This window comes from Zophobas morio, unplaced genomic scaffold, assembly GCF_036711695.1.
Source record: "Zophobas morio isolate AGI-343-1 ecotype UQ-CSIRO unplaced genomic scaffold, CSIRO_AGI_Zmor_V1 ptg000021l, whole genome shotgun sequence".
Lineage (NCBI taxonomy): Eukaryota > Metazoa > Arthropoda > Insecta > Coleoptera > Tenebrionidae > Zophobas > Zophobas morio.
Window position 1 is genome coordinate 23,437,185 of NW_026972126.1, and position 16,809 is coordinate 23,453,993.

Consider the following 16,809-nt stretch of genomic DNA (forward strand, 5'->3'; position numbering starts at 1 on the left):
TTTATTTCATTTTAAAATGTTTCTTTTTTCAATGTGAACATTTTGTTTGTTTGGATTTTACAATTTTTCGATTAGCAATTTTTGGGTTTTCAATTTTACGATCTTTCAACTTTTAGGTTTCCAATTTTAGATTTTTCAGCTTCTCGATTTTTAAATTTTTCGTTTCTTCAATTTTTGATCTGCAATGTGCCTAGTTTTAATTTTAAATATGTATCTACTATCTAATAATAATTATAATTTAATTTTTTTCAATTTTACGATTTTAGAAGTTTCGATTTTTCAATTACTGGACTTCGAATTTTAATTATTTTCGAATATTTAATTACTCGATTTTTAGTTTTTCAGTGTTTAAATTTTTTGTTTCTTCAATTCTTCGATTTTGCAATTTTTCGTTTTTAGATTTGCAATTTTTCGTTTCGGTTTTTGTTTTCTTTTATTATTTTCAATTACATATTCGTTTTTCGAAGTTCCGATTTTATAATTTTTTGTTTCTTCAATTTTAATTTCTTTAAATTTTCGCTTCTTCAATTTTTCGCTTTGCGATTTTTCAGTTTTTCATTTTATTGTTTCTTCAATTTATGGATTTCGCATTAAAACTTCTCGAATTTTCATGTTTTCATTTTTCAATTTTTCGATTCTTTACTTTTTCATTTCTTTAAATTTTTAATTTAGTTTTGATTTTTGTTTTCTTTAATTTTACAATTTTTCGATTTTTCGTGGTTCCGATTTTATAGTTTTTTGTTTTTTCAGTTTTTTTTAGTTTTCCTTGCTTAAATTTTTTCATTTATAATATATCTTTTTTTGCTACAATTTTACGGTATGCAACTCTACGAATTTTCATTTTTGAATTTTCCGGTTTTCCAGTTGTTGAATTTTTCAGTTTTTAGATTTCGCAATTTTTTGATTTGTAATATCGCAAGTTTTCAGTTTTTAATTTTTCGTTTTTTTTCAGTTTTTAATTTTTCATTTCGATTTTTGTTTTCTTCATTTTTTCGATTTTTCGGTTTTTCAGTGTACTGATTTTAAAATTTTTCTTTTTTTCAATGTGAAAATTTTTATTTGGATTTTAAAATTTTTTAATTAGCATTTTCTGGGTTTTCAGTTTTTCGATTTTTTAATTTTGATTTTTTCATTTTTCATTTTTCCAATTTCAGATTTTTCTGCTTCTCAATTTTTGGATTTTTCGTTTCTTCAAGTTTTGATCTGCAATGTCTCGAGTTTTCGTTTTAAATATGTATATAATAATAATCATAATTTAAAAATTTTCTAATTTTTTCAATTACTGGAGTTTTAAACTTTTTCACTTATTCGATTTTTCAATTTTTCGATTTTTAATATTTTGGTTTTTCCACTTTTTCGATTCGATTCGTTTTTTTCTTTCTAATTTTTGGAATTATCAATTATTTTCGATTTTTAAATTCTCGATTTTTAGTTTTCCAATGTTTCAATTTTTCGTTTCTTGAGTTCTTCGATTTTCCACTTTTTCGATTTTGCTATTTTTCATTTTTTCAGTTTTTTTTTTTTATACATGGTGAAAAATTTCATTTTGACAAAGTCGTTTAAAAATTCTCAAAAAATTCACAGTTATAGATCTTGACGTGCTGATTCCAAAAATATAATAATTAATAATATAGTAATATTTTCGAAATATTGGGAGCGAAATTCGAATTTTTTGAAATTTAAAAAAATGCGATGTTTGAATTTCTCGATTCTTCATATTTTCGATTTCTCGAATTCTTCATTTTGCGATTTTTCAATTTTTAAATTTGCAATTTTTCGTTCCAGTTTTTATTTTTGTTTCTTGAATTTGTGGATTTCGCATTAAAACTTCTCGGATTTTCATTTTTCAATTTTTCGATTCTTTTTTTTCCATTTCCTCAAATTTTTAATTTGTAGTTCTGCGTTTTGGTTTTTTGTTTTCTTTATTTTTACAATTTTTCGATTTTTCATGTTTTCGATTTCTGAAATTCTTCATTTTGCGATTTCTCAATTTTCAGTTTTTAGGTTTGCAATTTTTCGTTCCAGTTTTCATTTTGTTTATATTTTTAATTATTCGTTTTCAATGTTCCGATTTTATAATTTTTTGTTTCTTCAATTTATAGATTTCGCAAATTTTTCGATTTAAAATTTCTCGTATTTTCATTTTTCAATTTTTCGATTCTTTACTTTTTCATTTCTTCAAATTTTTAATTTACAATTTTGCATTTTGGTTCCGATTTTATACTTTTTTGTTTTCGCATTTTCAGTTTTCCTTGCTTAAATTTTTCCATTTGCAATTTTTCATTTTTTTTATTTGTACAATTTTACGGTATGCAACTCTGCGAGTTTTCATTTTCGAATTTTTCAATTTTTTGGTTTTCCAGATTTTAATTTTTAGAGTTTTAGATTTATCAATTTTTCATTTCTTCAAATTTTCGATTTGCAATTTTTCGTTTCGGTTTTTGTTTCCTCTATTTTTTCGATTTTTCTGTTTTTCAGTGTACTGATTTTAAAATCTTCCTTTTTTTTCATGCGAAAATTTTTATTGTTTGGATTTTATAATTTTTCAATCAGCAATTTTCGTGTTTTCAGTTTCATGATTTTTCAACTTTTAGGTTTTTTAATTTTTCATTTTTTCAATTTTACGATTTTGGAAGTTTCCATTTTTCAATTACTGGACTTTTAAACTTTTTTGTTTATTCGATTTTTAATTTTTTGGATTTTCCAGTTTTCGTTTTTTTCTTCTTTCCAATTTTTCGAATTATTAATTATTTTCGAATTTTAAATTACTAATTACTTATTTTAATGTTCCGATTTTATAATTTTTTGTTTCTTCAATTTTAATTTCTTTAAATTTTCGCTTCTTCAATTTTTCGCTTTGCCATTTTTCAGTTTTTCATTTTATTGTTTCTTCAATTTATAGATTTCGCAAATTTTTCGAATTAAAACTTCTCGAATTTTCATGTTTTCATTGCAATATCGCGAGTTTTCAGTTTTTCATTTTTAATTTTTTTCAAATTTTCGATTTGCAATTTTTCGTTTTCTTTGTTTTTTCGGTTTTTCTGTGTACTGATTTTAAAATCTTTCTTTTTTTCAATGTGGAAATTTTTATTGTTTGGGTTTTACAATTTTTCAAATAGCACTTTTTGGGTTTTCAGTTTCACGATTTTTCAACTTTTAGATTTTTTAAATTTTCATTTTTTCAATTTTACGATTTTGGAAGTTTCCATTTTTCAATTACTGGACTTTTAAACTTTTTTGTTTATTCGATTTTTAATTTTTTGGTTTTTCCAGTTTTGGTTTTTTCTTTCCATTTTTTCGAATTATTAATTATTTTCGAATTTTAAATTACTAATTACTTATTTTAATGTTCCGATTTTATAATTTTTTGTTTCCTCAATTTTAATTTCTTAATTTTCGTTTCTTCAATTTTTCGCTTTGCGATTTTTCAGTTTTTCATTTTATTGTTTCTTCAATTTATAGATTTCGCAAATTTTTCGAATTAAAACTTCCCAAATTTTCATTTTTTCATTGTAATATCGCGACTTTTCAGTTTTTAATTTTTCATTTTTTTCAAATTTTCGATTTGCAATTTTTCGTTTCGGTTTTTGTTTTCTTTGTTTTTTCGGTTTTTCAGTGTACTGATTTTAAAATCTTTCTTTTTTTAATGGGAAAATTTTTATTGTTTGGATTTTACAATTTTTCAGTCAGCAATTTTTGGGTTTTCAGTTACACGATTTTTTAATTTTTCATTTTTTCAATTTTACGATTTGAGAAGTTTCCATTTTTCAGTTACTGGACTTTTAAACTTTTTTGTTTATTCGATTTTTAATTTTTTGGATTTTCCAGTTTTCGTTTTTTTCTTCTTTCCAATTTTTCGAAATATTAATTATTTTCGAGTTTTAAATTACTCGATTTTTAGTATTTCAGTGTTTCAATTTTTCATTTCTTCAGTTCTTCGATTTGCAATTTTTCATTTTTTCAATTTTTAAATTTGTCTTTCTTCCGATTTTTTAGTTTTCATGGCGAAAATTTTCATTTTGACAAAGTCGTTTAAAAATTCTCAAAAAATTCACGGTTATAGATCTTGGCGTGCTGATTCCAAAAATATAGGGAGTTTAGGGTCAAGGAGTAATATTTTCGATTTTTTTTAAATTTTTAAGAATTGCGATGTTTCAATGGGCGGTTCTGGAAAAACTGATGTTCAGATTTTATAATTTTTTGTTTCTTCAAGTTTAATTTCTTTAAATTTTCGCTTCTTTAATTTTTCGCTTTGCAATTTTTCAGTTTTTCATTTTATTGTTTCTTCAATTTATGGATTTCGCATTAAAACTTCTCGAATTTTCAATTTTTCGATTCTTTACTTTTTAATTTCCAATTTTGCGATTTGCATTTTGTTTTCTTTATTTTTATAATTTTTGCGATTTTTCAGTTTTTCTTGTTTAAATTTTTTCATTTGCAATTTATCATTCTTTTGTTTCGACGATTTTGCAAATTTTTATTTTTGAATTTTTTCCGTTTTTCAGTTTTCCAGTTTTCGTATCTTTCAATTTCTATATTTCGCAATTTTCCGATTTGTAATATCGCGAGTTTTCAGTTGTTAATTTTTCGATTTTTAGATTTATCAATTTTTCATTTCTTCAAATTTTCGATTTGCAATTTTTCGTTTCGCTTTTTGTTTTCCTTATTTTTTCGATTTTTCGGTTTATCAGTGTACTGATTTCAAAATTTTTCTTTTTTTCAATGTTTCGATTAGCAATTTTTGGGTTTTCAGTTTTACGATTTTTCAACTTTTAGGTTTTTAATTTTTCTTTTTTTTTCAATTTTGGATTTTTCAGCTTCTGGTTTTTTGGATTTTTCGTTTCTTCAGTTTTTGATCTGCAATGTTGCCAGTTTTCATGTTAAATATATATCTAATAATTATTATAATTTAAAATTTTTTTAATTTTTTCAATTTTACTATTTTAGAAATTCCCATTTTTCAGTTACTGGACGTTTAAACTTTTTCATTCATTCGATTTTTAATATTTTGGATTTTCCAGTTTTTCGATTCAATTCGGTTTTTTTTCCAATTTTTCGTTTCTTGAGTTCTTCGATTAGCATTTTTTTATGTTCTTTATATTTTCAATTATTCGTTTTTCAATGTTCCGATTTTATAATTTTTTGTTTCTTCAATTTTAATTTCTTTAAATTTTCTCTTCTTCAATTTTTTGCTTTGCAATTTTTCAGTTTTTCATTTTATTGTTTCTTTAATTTATGGATTTCTCATTAAAACTTCTCGAATATTCATTTTTCAATTTTTCGATTCTTTACTTTTTAATTTCTTCAAATTTTTAATTGCAATTTAGCGTTTTGGTTTTTTCTTTTCTTTATTTTTACAGTTTTTCGATTTTTCAGTTTTTCTGGCTTAAATTGTTTCATTCGCAATTTATCATTTTTTTTATTTCTACAATTTTACAGTATGCAACTCTGCGAGTTTTCATTTTTGAATTTTCAATTTTTCAGTTTTCCAGTTTTTGGATCTTTCAGTTTTTAGATTTCGTAAATTTTTTGATTTGTAATATCGCTAGTTTTCAGTTGTTAATTTTTCGATTTTTAGATTTATTAATTTTTCATTTCCTCAAATTTTCAATTTGCACTTTTTCGGTTTTTCAGTGTTGATTTTAAAATTTTTCTTTTTTTTTAAGTGAAAATTTTTATTATTTGGATTTACAATTTTTCGATCAGCAATTTTTGGGTTTTCGATTTTTCAACTTTTAGGTTTTTTAATTTTTCAATTTTAGATTTTTCGGCTCTTCGATTTTTGAATTTTTCGTTTCTTCAATGTTTGATCTGCAATGTTTCTAATTTTCATTTTAAATATGTATCTAATAATAACTGTAAGTTAAAAAAATTTCATTTTTTCAATTTTACCATTTTAGAAATTACCATTTTTCAATTACTGGACTTTTAAACTTTTTCATTTACTTGATTTTATAATTTTTCAATTTTTAATATTTTGGATTTTCCAGTTTTTCGATTCGATTCGTTTTTTTCGAATTTTTCGAATTATTAATTATTATTTTCGAATTTTAAATTTCTCGATTTTTAGTTTTTCAATGTTTAAAGTTTTCGTTTCTTCAGATCTTCGATTTGCAATTTTTCATTTTTTCAGGTTTTTCTTTTTTTCCGATCTTTAGTTTTCGATTTTTAATACATAATGAAAAGTTTGAAGTCGTTAAAAAAATCTCAAAAAATTCACGGTTATAGATCTTGACGTGCTGATTCCAAAAATATAAGGAGTTTAGTGTCACGGAGTAATATTTTCGAAATATTCAGAGTGAAATTCGAACTTTTTGGAGTTTTTAAAAATTGGATGCTTCAATGGGCGATTCTGGAAAAATGGTTGGAGTTATCGAAGAAATGAGACCGGAAGTGACTTCTTCATTTTCTCGATTGTTCATAAGTATTTTCGATTTCTCGAATTCTTCATTTTGCGATTGCTCAATTTTCAATTATTAGATTTGCAATTTTTCGTTTTCGTTCCAGTTTTTATTTTCTTTATATTTTCAATTATTCGTTTTTCAATCTTCCAATTTTATAATTTTTTGTTTTTGCATTTTCAGTTTTCCTTGCTTAAATTTTTCCATTTGCAATTTTTTTTTTTTTTGTTTCTGCAATTTTACGGTATGCAACTCCACAAGTTTGCATTTTCGAATTTTTCAATTTTTCGGTTTTTCAATTTTTGGATCTTTCAATTTTTAGATTTTATCAATTTTTCATTTCTTCAAATTTTCGATTTGCAATTTTTCGTTTCGGTTTTTGTTCTCTTTATTTTTTCGATATTTCGGTTTTTCAGTGTATTGATTTTAAAATTTTTCTTTTTTTTTCAATGTGAAAATTTGTATTGTTTGTATTTTTTCAGTTTTAGATTTTTCAACTTCTCGATTTTTGAATTGTTCGTTTTTTCAATTTTTGATCTGCAATGTTTCTAGTTTTCATTTTAAATATACATCTAATAATTATAATTTAAAAAATTTTTAATTTTTTCAATTTTACGATTTTAGAAGTTTCCATTTTTCAATGTTTTCTGGATTTAGTTAAATTACGAAAATCGTCGAAAATGGATCCAAATCTGCGTAAGGGAACATGGTGGAAAATTTCATTTTTGAAAAAGTCGTCTAAAAATTATCAAAAAATTCAGGGTTATAAATCTTGACGTGCTAATTCCAAAAATATAGCGTGTTTAGGGTTAGGGAGTAATACTTTATTTTTGTTTAATTAAATTAAGGTATAGTTCTTGAAGTTCGTGTTCAGCAGTTTATGAAATTGTTATTCAATTCCCTTTCAAATTTTTGGGAAAATAAAGAAATCAGAAACACAGCTTTTAATAAAACCACATATATATATATTAGGGTGATTCAAAAAAAAAAAATAATTTTTTTTTTTCGTGCAAAGAGGTTCAAAAGTTTCTTTTCAACGTAAAAAAATACCAGTTAAAAGTTGAGCTCTTAATATTAATATTAAGACCGTCCGCATCGCGTTTTTCTATTTCCCATAAGAATAACATGGGAAAATTTTTGTTTGCACCTTCTGATTTTTATTGCTAGCCCGTCGTGTGTCGTGAAAAAAATTCAATCACATATTTTTATAGAGAATTGAACGCTCTACAAAAAGTGTCTCCTAAGATTTTGCGAGAAACCTGACTATGATTTTTTAACCCACTGATGCTGAAAATGTTCGGAAAGAGTTTTACTGGCCTTATTATAGCATAAAATTATAAACAATTACTGTTTAAAAAACTAAATTTAAAATGTGTATAAATTTTTGTGGTGATTTATTCCAATAAGACCATCAAATTTATTGTAATGCATCAAAAACGTCAAAATTTGGATAAATTTAACTTTAGCCTAAAATAACTCTTCAACTATCAGGTTTCTCGCACAATCATAGGAGACACTTTTTGTAGAGCGTTCAATTCTCTATAAAAATATGTGATTGAATTTTTTTCACGACACACGACGGGCTAGCAATAAAAATCAGAAGGTGCAAACAAAAATTTTCCCATGTTATTCTTATGGGAAATAGAAAAACGCGATGCGGACGGTCTTAATATTAATATTAAGAGCTCAACTTTTAACTGGTATTTTTTTACGTTGAAAAGAAACTTTTGAACCTCTTTGACACGAAAAAAAAAATTATTTTTTTTTTTGAATCACCCTAATATATATATATATTTTATATAAAAAAATAGAACCACTTACAGTGAAAAAACTTTATGAAATTAAATACAACAAAGGGCTACTGTGGATTAACTACACATACATGACAATACTCAGTCTTGTAAGTACTAACAGTTACCATAACTACCATAGAAAACTAATGTAAATTAAATAAATTATAGTCGCTATCAAAAACAATTACTCCTATTTCTGTTCTTCTCCTTCTTCTTCTTCCTTCTTCTCCACCTCCTTGGTTGACTGCCCCGTCTGGATAACCGGAACACTCCTTCCTTCCTCCACAGCAGCCTTAACCCTGGGCGCTGTTATCGTGAGCACCCCGTCCGTCGACAACTTCGACTCGATTTTATCCACGTCGTGGCCCTCGGGCAAAACGTACTTCCTCACGAAATGCCGCGAAATCAACCCGTGCTCGTCTTCCTTCTCCTCGTGTTTTCCCTCCACCGTGACGACGTTTTTGGCCACCTTCACGCTGATTTCTTCCGGCTTGAACTGCTGCACGTCCAGATTCACCTGGAATTTGTCCTTGTCGCGGCAGACGGTCGATCCGGAATCCTTTTGGCAAGGTCTCTGATATCCCGCAGGACAACCCATCAGCTGGCGGAGTCCGTGAGCAATCAGCGGCACGAAGAAATCCTCCGGGTCCAGACCCAAACCGGAATGTTGATCCGGGCGGACATGCTCGAAGGGGTCACTCAGTAGAATTGTTGACATTTTGATTTCTGGATTTGATTTGTCGTTACGATAAGCACGAGTTTGCGCTCTTTGGTCGGCTCGAACTACACACTTTAAGCTTGTTGGATGAACTGAATTTGAAATGTTCGGTTGCTGGTTTTATACGAAACAAAAGTTCGAGATTGTTCGGAAATTATCGCGGAGAATGAATCTAGAATATTGGGGAAGGTCAGGGATCCTTACGTTGGATTAAGTACGTGGCGATGAGTCAGTTCATTGAATGTTCTCTCTCCATCTAGAACATTCGCGAAGTCGGGATGAATGATTTTTCAAATTTTATTGTTAATTTTTATCCTAAAAACAACTTCGTACTTTGAAACTGCCAAGAAATTCAATTTATTTGGTCATATTTACCTAATATCGACAAAATAAAACGAAAAATTTCGATTTTCTAAATATTCTAAAAACATTTTTCCGGTTTTTTCTACCCGTAGTTGGTTTACATGAATTTATGATTTAAAAGAAAAACTTGTTGAGAGTAAGAAAAAAAATTAGAAAATTGTTGACAACAAAAATTAGTTGTGAAGTTTTCCTTTTACAGGAAAAAATTGATGTGTATTGTTGGCTGCATAACTATATTTAATAAATAAAATTTTGCCTCGTCATTTTATTTATACAAATATGTATATCTATGTACAAAATAAATCATCTTTTTACTTTTTTTTTATGTAAGTATGTTAATGATATACCTATATATAAACCGTTCAGGATATTTTTAAACAAAAGTCAACCAAGTGTGAATATTTGTTATTTTTTTTTTTTAATTTGATTATATTGTTGGTTGCATATATAATCTTTATTTTAAATCTATAAGGGTTCTCACAACAAAAATAATTTTTTCGAAAAAGCTGGGTTTGTTTTATTATATTTCAGAGGTGAGTGTAGTTCTGTCGAAATAACCTTGGACCAATTTTTTTCTTTCCTGTTAGAGACTAGGTTCTATTAGTTTCCATTCCCCCTCGACAGGAGAACACATAGTTAGCCCCGCCCACCCACCCCGCCGCCATTTCAGTGATTCATTTTATTTGCAGAATGAAACTTGGAACTTATACTGAACAGAAATTACATCGTTATAATGTGAACAGCGCGGGTGGGCGGGGCTTGTTAAAATACGATTGATTTTGGCAAATCACATACTTTCTAACAAATTCAAGGGTGGGTGGGCGGGGCTTAATTTTCGTTAAAATAAGACTGATTTTGGGAAATGATAGTTCTATGAAAATAGAGAGCGAACGGGCAGTGTTAGTATTTGCTAAGCTAAAACTGATCAATATAAGGAATAGTTTTAAGAATGACAACTTATTTATAAGACGGTAGAAACTATTGAATAAATAAATAAATAGAATTCAATTCCTATTTCACAGTAAATAAAACAAGTCAGTGATATGGAGAAAGTAGATGGGGGGGGGGGGGTAAGTTTTTCTGCAGAGTCTTATAAGCAAGCAGTAGCCCTGTTCACCCACCCCTTCTTGATAATAATAATAATAATAATAAAAATAATTTTACCTTCAGCAAATATTGCAGAGAAAATATCTAAGAAAGGATTGTCACCATAAAATAATACAAAAAAATGATCGAAGATTACTTTGACAGAACTTCCCTTTCCCATAAAGTACAGCTTATCAAATCCAGTTCGTTCGAAAAACTAAAATATTTGATTTTGCGAATTTTATTGTTTTTTAGCGACCCTGTATAAATGTATATCTGAGAAAATTCTTTTATTTGAGCTTTACTTGTTTTTGCCTATTTACCTAAGTGACCTATTTTTGTTCTGTCTATTTTTTTCCAATGTAATAAGATAAGACTGATTTTGGCCAATGAAATACCTTCCACGAAAATCGAGGGCGGGTGTACTTCTTAAGATATGAGTGATTTTGGCAAATGACATACCTACTAAGAAAATAAAGGGCGGGTGGGCGGGGCTCGTATTTCTTAAGACAAGACTGATTTTGGCAAATAATATAATGTGCTTGGGGGTATAGAAGATTTAGATTTTAGAACAAAATAGACACAAAAAATTGGTTGTAAGTTATTTCGACAGAACTTCCCTGGCTCCTAAAGTACAGTCGAACAAATACAACTTCGGAAAATTGTTATCAACTTTAAATTTGAGATTTTTTTTCATCTTTATAGTCAATTTTTCCATATATATATTTTTTTTTGATAACGTCATTAACATTTTAGCAAGGGCACATATATCAATTTAGTATTAATAGACTCCTTGGAGTTTTGGCACCCTTGGAATTCCCGAAATTTTTAAATTTAAAGAAGACTAAACTTTCACATTATTTGGAACATTTTCACAAATTTAGTAAAATGTTTAGAATTGATTAAATTTTTGAAATATCCAGAAAATATCAGTCTTGTGATATGCCAGAGTTCGACATTTTCCTCAGTTTTCAAGATTTCTAGGTCTTCCAGATTTTTCACACTTTCTAGATACTTAAGTATTTCCAAATTTTCTAAAATTAATAGACCCCAAGAGTCTTTAAATCTTTCAAATTCTTCGAATCTCTGGAATCTTTAGAATTGTGTAAGATAAGAATAACTGGGGTGTACGATTTTTATATTTTTAGAATTTTTATTTTGTTTAGAGTCTTTGGAATCTCTAAAATTTTTGTCATGTTAAGAGTTCATGCGTTTTTTACAAATTATAGAATCTTTGAAGTAGTTGGAAAGAATTTTGAAAACCTTTTTAACGTTTGAGTCCTTAGAGTTTTTGAAGCTATGGCTATGAGACGGAGTTTGGAATGCTAGTGGTTGCTTATAAAAGATTCTGTAGGAAAAATTAATTTTAGCCCCGCCCACCCACCCATTTTATATATTTGTCTTCTGAAATAAATCTTATTGCAAATAGTAAATATAACAAAAAAATTACGGTTACCGCTTTTTTTATCCCTAGGTGCTATTAATTCCCATTTCCACTCTACAGAATTATTAATACTCCCCTATAATATATTAAAACCCGCCCACCCACCCCTCTTCCATTTCAGTAATTCCGTTCATCTGGTTGAACGAAAGGTGGATCTTATACTGAATATCAATAACAATCTTTCGAATGAGAACATCGCGGGTGGGCGGAGCTAGTACCTGCTAAGATAAGAGTGATTTTGGCAAATGATATACCTTCTGAAAAAATAATGGGCGGGTGGGCGGGGCTAGTTCTTGCTAAGACAAAATTTTTTGGCAAATGATATATATACCCCCCTAAGAAACTAGAGGGCGGACTGAACAATATTAGGAGTAGTTTCAAGAATTAAGAGGGGATGGATGGGCGGGACTACTTCTTATTTATAAGACTGTAGGAACAAGCCAAATTTAATCCCTCCCACCTCCTATTTTCAGTTTTAGGTTAGCCAATACTAACTCGCTCTCTATTTTCATAGAGCTATATCATTTCCCAAAATCAGTCTTATTTTAACGGAAATTAAGCCCCGCCCACCCGCCCTCTGTTTTCTTGGAAGATATGCCATTTGCCAAAATTTGTCTTATCTTCGCATCTTAACAAGTACTAGCCCCGCCCACCCGCGCTGTTTTCATTATAACGATGTAATTTCTGTTCAGTTTAAGTTCCACGTTTCATTCTGGCCAAATAAAATGAATCCCTGAAATGGCGGCGGGGAGGGTGGGCGGGGTTAATTATGTGTTCTTCTGTAGAAGGGGAATGGGAACTAATAGAACTTAGTCTCCAACAGGAAAGAAAAAAATTGGTCTAAAGAGTTTAGACAGTACTTCCCTCGCTGTCGGAAACTTGACGACTGCATGCCTATTGTGTTTTTTCTCATTACATTTTTGTAGTGGGAATTTAAAAAAAAAATTGCGATGACGTCATCAACATTTTTGCAAGGACACGTATATCAGTTTGGGATAGATGTAGTGTAATACTAAGAATAAAATTATTATATTCTCAAATTTTCGGGAAAATGAATTGGGTCGTTTTGAATATTGATTTGTAATAATCAATAAAATAACGAAACAATTTACTCACGTATACGTATCCCAGGCAGCTGAAAATCGTGTATGTATAAACATTCTTAATTTAAGATGACAGGCGTAACAGCATACTTGAGAGTCAAACAGAGAAACTGTAAACAAAACGACCATCGGTTTTATTGCTTCGACTTCCGCTTATTATATAAAACATTGGGTTTTATTTTAATTCTTGACGGTGAAATTCACAATTGGTTGATTATAAACATGTCTATTTCACATTCGCGGAACCAAGTGAACGCATAAAACAAATGCAGGTCTGTAATGTTAAAGTCGATGTAAATAAGCATGCTACCCTTATGTTTCAACCGAGTTTTTCCTTTAACAAATTTTTTGTCTACCAAATTGGGTTGGTTGGGGTGTAGTACTAATAATAAGTGTTGCCTTTAATTTAATCAATAAAATAAATTGACTTCATTAATTTTTTTGAACCACCTCTTAAGAAAATCTAAAAAATATGAATGGAATGATAAATCACAAGTACAAACTCATCATATTTTTTGCATTTTAGATAGGATTTATTCAGCAAAATTTAAGGGTGACGTCATCAATTTTTTTAGGAGGGATGAACAAATACATTTTGAACAAAAGTTTACCATGCTTATAATAACTTTAGAATATTCCCAAGATTTCAAAGCATTCGGTTTTGTAATTCCTGATTAAATCGATAAAATAAATTCACGCCTTCATTAATTTTTTTGAGTCACCCTGCATATGCAAATCCAAAAATATGAATGGAATGATAAATCACAAGTACAGACTCATCATATTTTGTACATTTTAGATACGATTTATTCGGCAAACTTTTGAGCTGACGTCATCAGTTTTTTGTAGAAGATAACCAAATATATTTTGACTAAAAATTTATTATGCTCTTTATAACCTTAAAACATCTGCAAGATTTCAAAGCATTCGGTTTTGTAGTTCCTGATTAAATCAATAAAATAAATTTACGCATTCATTAATTTTTTTGAGTCACTCTGTATATGCAAATCCAAAAAATATGAATGGAGTGATAAATGACAAGTACAGGCTCATCATATTTTGTACATTTTAGATATGATTTATTCGGCAAACTTTCGAGCTGACGTCATCAAGTTTTTGGAGGGGATAAGCAAATATATTTTGACTAAACATTTATTATGCTCTTTATAACCTTAAAACATCTGCAAGATGTCAGAGCATTCCGTTTTGTAGTTCCTGATTAAATCAATAAAATATATTTGCGCATTCATTAATTTTTTTGAGTCACTCTGTATATGCAAACCCAAAAAATATGAATGGAGTGATAAATGACAAGTACAGGCTCATCATATTTTGTACATTTTAGATATGATTTATTCCACAAACTTTTGAGCTGACGTCATCAAGTTTTTGGAGGGGATAAGCAAATATTTTTTGACTAAAGATTTATGATGCTCTTTATAGCCTTAAAACATCTGCAACATTTCAAAGCATTCTGGTTAGCAGATTAAAAATTAAATTTCAAAATGTTGTTTTATAATTTTGATTTTTTTTCCAAAAATCTGGACCTTTCGGGTGAAAAGTCGATTCAGAGTTGTAAACTACATGTGTAGGACTATGTTATTTTATACAATTGAAAACCCATTTACTATGTACAATTTTGAAGTGACGTCATCGCTTTAGTGATGGGGATGATTCGACAAATTTTGGTTAGCGTTTTACCATCTACATGATATTCTTAATATAAGTACAAAATTTCACAACAATCGGTCGAGTACTTTCGGAGATTATCTGTCTAATAAAAATCCGGGACAACAGACGGACAGACGGACGGACAGACGGACAGACGGACAGACGGACGGACAGACGGACAGACGGACAGACGGACAGACGGACAGACGGACAGACAGACGGAAATGGGAGACCTATTTCTTCGTCTTCTAGGGGTCATGAAAGATCGAGAAAACGTAAAAGTAGAGAGTCGGCCGACGGACTCGATTACAATACTTCCTTTGCTTACGCTCGGGAAGTAAAAAACGTTAATCGTAATTTTTATTACATTTATTATTTGCTATCAGATTTATTTCTTATTTCAGAAGATAAAAATAAAAAGTGGGTGGGTGGGCGGGGCTAATATTAATTTTTCCTACAGAATCTTTTATAAGCAAGCACTAATATTCCAAACTCGGTTTCAGAGCCAATAAAATGAAGGATCAAAGCGGAATAGGGGTGGGTGGGTGGAGCTCAGTTTACTTTTTAGTTCCCGAGCGTAAGCAAAGGAAGTATTGTAATCGAGTCCGTCGGCCGACTCTCTACTTTTACGTTTTCTCGATCTTTCATGACCCCTAGAAGACGAAGAAATAGGTCTCCCATTTCCGTCTGTCTGTCCGTCTGTCCGTCTGTCCGTCTGTCCGTCCGTCTGTCCGTCTGTCCGTCTGTCCGTCCGTCTGTCCGTCTGTCCGTCTGTCCGTCCGTCTGTCCGTCTGTTGTCCCGGATTTTTATTAGACAGATAATCTCCGAAAGTACTCGACCGATTGTTGTGAAATTTTGTACTTATATTAAGAATATCATGTAGATGGTAAAACGCTAACCAAAATTTGTCTAATCATCCCCACCACTAATGCGATGACGTCACTTCAAAATTGTACATAGTAAATGGGTTTTCAATTGTATAAAATAACATAGTCCTACACATGTAGTTTACAACTCCGAATCGACTTTTCACCCGAAACGTCCAGATTTTTGGAAAAAAAATCAAAATTATAAAACAACATTTTGAAATTTAATTTTTAATCTGCTAACCAGAATGCTTTGAAATGTTGCAGATGTTTTAAGGCTATAAAGAGCATCATAAATCTTTAGTCAAAAAATATTTGCTTATCCCCTCCAAAAACTTGATGACGTCAGCTCAAAAGTTTGTGGAATAAATCATATCTAAAATGTACAAAATATGATGAGTCTGTACTTGTGATCTATCACTCCATTCATATTTTTTGGATTTGCATATACAGGGTGACTCAAAAAAATTAATGAATGCGTAAATTTATTTTACTGATTTACTCAGAAACTACAAAACCGAATGCTTTGAAATCTTGCAGATGTTTTAAGGTTCTAAAGAGCATAATAAATGTTTAGTCAAAATATATTTGCTTATCCCCTCCAAAAAATTGATGACGTCAGCTCGAAAGTTTGCCGAATAAATCCTATCTAAACTGTAAAAATATGATGAGTCTGTACTTGTAATTTATCACTCCATTCATATTTTTTGGATTTGCATATACAGGGTGACTCAAAAAAATTAATGAATGCGTAAATATATTTTATTGATTTAATCAGGAACTACAAAACCGAATGCTCTGAAATCTTGCAGATGTTTTAAGGTCATAAAGAGCATAATAAATGTCTAGTCAAAATATATTTGCTTATCCCCTCCAAAAACTTGATGACGTCAGCTCGAAAGTTTGCCGAATAAATCATATCTAAAATGTACAAAATATGATGAGTCTGTACTTGTCATTTATCACTCCATTTATATTTTTTGGATTTGCATATACAGAGTGACTCAAAAAAATTAATGAATGCGTAAATATATTTTATTGATTTAATCAGGAACTACAAAACCGAATTCTTTGAAATCCACTGCGAAAAAAAAAACATAATAGGCATGCAGTCGTCACGTTTCCGACAGCGAGGGAAGTACTGTCTAAACTCTTTAGACCAATTTTTTTTCAAAGCGTCTTATAAGGAAGCAGTTGCCCAGCTCCCTCCCTTTCTTCATTCTAGTGACTACTCATAATATTGTTCAGTCTTATCTTAGCAAATACTAGCCCCGCCCACCCGCCCATTATTTTTCCAGATGGTATGTCATCTGCCAAAATCACTCTTATCTTAGCAAGTATTAGCCCCACCCACCCGCCCATT

The 16,809-nt window shown here is 29.4% G+C and overlaps 1 protein-coding gene across 1 annotated transcript; it reads right to left on the reverse strand.

The window, feature by feature from the left end:
* Window positions 1-8,218: 8,218 nt before the first annotated feature.
* On the reverse strand, window positions 8,219-9,009 carry LOC135132343 (protein lethal(2)essential for life-like). Its single transcript, XM_064060413.1, has one exon. The coding sequence runs from the start codon at window positions 8,910-8,912 to the stop codon at window positions 8,385-8,387; it is 528 nt and encodes a 175-aa protein (XP_063916483.1). The 5' UTR covers window positions 8,913-9,009; the 3' UTR covers window positions 8,219-8,384.
* Window positions 9,010-16,809: the final 7,800 nt, after the last annotated feature.

What these genes read in the sequence shown, in the direction of transcription:
- LOC135132343 (XM_064060413.1), bottom strand. Translation starts at nt 8,912, where the DNA reads ATGTCAACAATTCTACTGAGTGACCCCTTCGAGCATGTCCGCCCGGAT.